Source organism: Lycium ferocissimum, unplaced genomic scaffold (assembly GCF_029784015.1).
Source record: "Lycium ferocissimum isolate CSIRO_LF1 unplaced genomic scaffold, AGI_CSIRO_Lferr_CH_V1 ctg51, whole genome shotgun sequence".
NCBI classification, from domain to species: Eukaryota; Viridiplantae; Streptophyta; class Magnoliopsida; order Solanales; family Solanaceae; genus Lycium; species Lycium ferocissimum.
This window is the reverse complement of record NW_026725865.1, coordinates 161864-166921: the sequence shown is the minus strand read 5'-3', so window position 1 is coordinate 166921 and position 5058 is coordinate 161864. Positions and strand designations below refer to the sequence as shown.

General features: G+C 33.8%; 1 protein-coding gene across 1 annotated transcript; it reads left to right on the top strand.

Moving 5' to 3' along the window:
• Window positions 1–3312, top strand: LOC132044704 (cell number regulator 9-like). The gene is made up of 4 exons (XM_059435212.1): window positions 1–76; window positions 198–269; window positions 2369–2578; window positions 3233–3312. Exons 1-4 carry the CDS (start codon window positions 1–3, stop codon window positions 3310–3312), a joined length of 438 nt encoding a protein of 145 aa, XP_059291195.1.
• The last annotated feature ends 1746 nt before the right edge of the window (window positions 3313–5058 follow it).

The window sequence follows — 5058 nt, the reverse complement described above, 5'->3', positions numbered from 1 at the left end:
ATGCCATCAACAGCAGATTTAACAGAGATGCAATGGTCAAGTGGTCTTTGTGATTGCTTTGATGATCCCATGAACTGTATGTTTTTTGTGTGTGTGTGTTTCATCATTGCAAATTTCATTTTTCTTAAATAAATTAAAACATCTTCATTTCCTTTTTCTTTTTTTTTAATTTGCTAAATATTCTTGATTATTTGAAGGTGTGGCTACTTGTTTTTTCGCTTGCCTCACCATGAGGGAGAATGCTGAGATTATATCAAAAGGAGAAACATGTAAGTTTACTCTTCTTTCCTTGTCATTTTTTTTTTTTTTTTTGGGTTAGTGACGCTTAAGACTTAAGTGGCGGGGTGGTAAGTGTCCTTTTATTTTTAACTTAAGGTTTCATGTCTGAGTCTTGAGAATGGAGTCATCTTTGGCAGGACTTTACTGCGAAAGTGAGATTTTTTGATACGAGTCCAAATAAGTCAAATTCCAAAGCAATATCGGACAACGGGTGGGAAAAAAAGAGGTGTAGGCCATGAAAACTTAACATACAAACTAAGTGCTTACACTAGCGCTCTCTCTCTCTCTCTCTCTCTCTCTCTCTCTCTCTCTCTATCTATCTATCTCTCTCTCTCTCTCTCTCTCTCTCTTTCTCTCTCTCTCTCTCTATATATATATACTGCATCGATCTTGTTATAGGACCATGGTTAATATAATTTTCATGTTGTTCTGCTCCTTCTCAGTCCTAATTAAGTGAAATAGTACATTCCCTTTTAATAGGGAAACTTACATAAATGACTACATTTTGGGGTTATTTTTTAAGCATAGCTACACTTTAGCTAATTACATTTCGTAGCTACGATGAGCGCGCTACGAGGATTGTATTCGCGCGCTACAGTAGATTGTATTCAAAATTCGGATTGTATTTAAAAAATTCTGCTGTGTCAGATTTTGGTATATTCAAGTTAAATTTCGTTGTATTCAAGTCAAATTTCGATGTACTCAAGATAGATGTATTTAACTAAGTTGTATTCAAGTCAAATGTATTTGACTCAGCCGTATTCATTTGTAGCTATTTTCACACTGTATTCACTTTATTGTATTTAAAATTGGTTGTATATAAAAAAATATCCTTCAAAATACAAGAAACAAAAATACACCTCAAACACATTTTTGCACTAAAAATTAACGAATACACTCAAATACTGAATACAAGAAATAAAATACACCCCAAACACTGGATCGTATGCTAAAAAATTAATGCATACACTCATAAAAGAAACACTTCTTCCTTCCCCTAAAACCCTGCAATTTTCTACTGGTCGGATTTCCCTAAACCCACAGCCACTTGAAGGGCAATTACCATTCCCCTTCTTCTCAGATGGCAGTGGACAAGAACAAGCTTGATGAAGAATCTTTAAGTCTACGCTTCTACAAAATTGTTCTAAGTTGGGACTACCTTCGTCTCATCAAAGAATCCGATGTAATTTCACTATCGTCTCATCAAAGAATCCGATGTAATTTTACCCCCTCTTTGTATATATGTGGGTCTTAATACCTTACATTATATGTATTTAGCGGACGAACAAGAAGCCGTCGCCGTCAGTGAGGGAGAAGAGAGAGAAGCCGTCCCCGGAGGACGCTCGCCGGAGAAGATGACCGGAGCTCGTTCGCCGGAGCTCCGGCGGCTGAGAGCAGAAGGAGCAGAAGCAGTAAGATTAAAAAAAATTATAAATAATAATAATAATAAGAGAGTATTCTACTTTAAATATATATATATATATATATAGCTATTAATTGTATTTATCATACTACTCTTAGCTATAAGATGTAATTAATCTAAACTATAGCTACTAAATATAAATATGTACCATAGTTAGTTATGCCATGTAGATTTTAATATGTCTAACAAAATGTCATGCATCTTCCTCGTAATCTTGTTAATATCTTTATTTTGAAAAATAACGTTCGCTTGCCACTTTTCGGCACCTTCTTGGAAAAAACAGTCATTATCCTGAAGTTCCAAATTTCACTAGTGAAACTCTATATTGAAGATTTACTTGTGAAATATGTAATTCAAGGATAATGGCTGTTTTTCAATGACGTGGGTGAAAGTAGTCTCGGTCATAGTTTAGGTACCTATTTTCAGTAAGGGCCTTTAGTTTCTTGATTAGAATATGGGTCGCGAGGGAGCAGTGTGTACTGCCCAGACAAATAATCATGAGACTGTTTATTTATAATTGTGACTGCTATATAGTCAACAAGATTGAAATGTTTAAAAAAAAAATAAAAAAAAAAAAAAAATTCAAATTGTGAAGACCATCCTCCCGATCAGTCTATTTGTGAATTTTAGCCCTTTATTTTCTCTCGTTTATTTTTTCATTTGCAGCTTGTATAGCAGCGACCACAATTTACTTCTTGCTGTGCTCAATAGGGTGCCAAGCTGGTTATGGATTTCTTTACAAATCAAAACTGAGAAAATTATCAGGTTTGCCAAAGGAAGCATGCAAAGATAATGTAGTGCATAGTTGTTGCAGTTTTTGTGCAATTTCCCAAGAGCATAGAGAACTTAAACTGCATGGAGCTGATCCCACCATTGGTAAGTAATTAATATTAGAGTTTTAAGTAATTAATATTAGAGTTTAAGTTATATACGCCCGCTGATGTTATATTGTTTGCACTCTTCAAAAAAGTTATTGCACATGTATCGTATCCTTCAAAAATATATACTAATCGTGTAACAAAAACTCATTTTTCCAAGTTTTAATTAGATCTATGTCCAAACACCTACTAACTTGATTGATTGTTTGGTGGATTGTACAAGGTTGGAAAGCAAATGTAGAGAATTGGAGAAGTCAAGCGGTAATTGTGCCTCCCTTCTTTGAACCACAAATGATGCGTTAGGCCCATGTAGATATTGAAGCGGGCCGGGCCGGTTTAGCCTTATTGGACCGATTCTATTGTCTGCCTGTAATGCATTGTAAGTCCCATAATAAGTCTCATTCTTTTACTCTTTTCCGAAAGTCGATGACTAGTCATAGCTATTACCTTGACACCAGAATATCTCCAGCAACTCCCAATAGTTAGAAGCTCTCTAGGACGACTCTCTATTATCTATTAGTTGGTATTTGAGTTTATGTTGAATCGTACCCTCTCTTTGTACTCTATATATTGATGTATTAGTGTGTGTAAATCGATCGATGAAGAATACAAGTCTTTCTATTCTCTAAAGTGCAGCTTAATATGGTATCAGACATCGATTCTGATCCTTCCGCTGCCTCATCTCTTCCCTCTAATGTTGCGATCTCCAACAACCCCTGTCGTAATGCTTGATTTCTTATTGTGGTGAAATATGATAATTAAGAGTAAAGTTAGTCTAATACCCCTCCTAATTGATATTTCTTAAGGAGACGTGTGAAACAATTGGTAACAAATTAAAGGTTGCAGGTTCAGAACTTATAAACTAAAAATCCTGCGCCCGCCTCTGCTGGAACACAATAATTATTAATTTGCTCACTTACATTGCAAAGAAATAGCTCAAAACTTACATTGCAAAGCTTTTAACCCAAAAACGCTTTTATACAAAAAAAAGACTATACACTTATATACGAAAGACAAGTATATTATGTATATAGGTGTTTGAAGGTGTATACATATTTATACGCTTATATACATAAACACCCATATACAATATTATAACCCATATACCTATATACACCCATATAAAATATTATAACCCATATACCCATATACACTCATATACAATATTATACACTATTATACAAAAACTAATTTCGTCTTCTTCCTTGAAGGCAAGCACCAAATCCATCCAAAATGCCTCAAAAGCTACACGACATCACCCTAAATTTCAGATTTAGGTTCCTCAATACGTACCCGATCTTTTGCAACAATACCCACTTAAAATGGAGCTTATTTATGGAAAACCCATTTCAAACTTTGAAGTTTCGAGCTTCAACAAGGGCCGCTTATGGAGTTTCTGCTTCTTGTTCATGTTAAATCAATGGATAATCACATCTTTAGCTTCAAACAACAGATTCTATTCAAAAAATTCAACCTCCTCGAATCAAATTAAAGACAACTTCGAACTCTATAAATGTCAAAATTGAGCTTTGTCATGTACTTGGCTTGTATTTAAAAAAATGAATTACTCCAAGTATTGTTGCTAATATTTGTGTATTTCATAAGAAATTAATTATTGAAATTAAATTGTATCTCTAATTATAAACCTTGATGTTGTGAATTATAATTATTGTCTGATGCCCACATTATATTGAAAGAATAGTGATCGAGTTAACAGTCAAATGCAGTAAGAGAGAAATGCAGACTAGCTCTTCAATGCTCTGCACTGGCTCGTCCATTTTAATGTTGGAATTTGAATTTATGTTAATTAGTATCAATATCTTAAAAAGATAGTAATTTGTGTGGTGGAGGAAGAGATAGGAAGAATAAGGGAGTGGGTGGAGAGAGAGGGGGAGGGAGTGGGTCATTTTTTATAAAATTTTGAAAAAATGGGTAAATTTTTATAGCATTGTAGCCCTAATTAACATAGGGTGTAATTATTTCTTGTTACATAGTTAAATTTTCTTGAAAAGTATAAACTATATTCCTTTTATATATTAGGCCTTTAAGTTTAGTTGAGAAGACAAATCTTCCTAAAGTAAGATCCAAGGAGATCATAAGAATCTTATCCAAAATATTACTGATCATCCAAAAAGAATATTACACACCTTACAATGTTCATGCAACTTCACTGTTATGCTGATCAACAAAATCTATCTCCAAGAAAAAGTTTTCAACATCGGTATACAGTTTTAGCAGTGAAAAGTTGCATCAACTATCTCTCTTCGAATATAAGAATACTAGATTTAGTAGAATAACTATCGAATTTCTTTGACATCTTTGAAGAGACTTCCATGCAAAGGAAGTTTTTTCTAGATACCCAATATAAAACAGTAGTAAAATATAAGTTACAGTTTAAATTATATACATCGTAAAATCTTAAGAGTCACAATTTCTTACCATAAGCTCTATATAAATAGACATTGACATGTCCCAAAA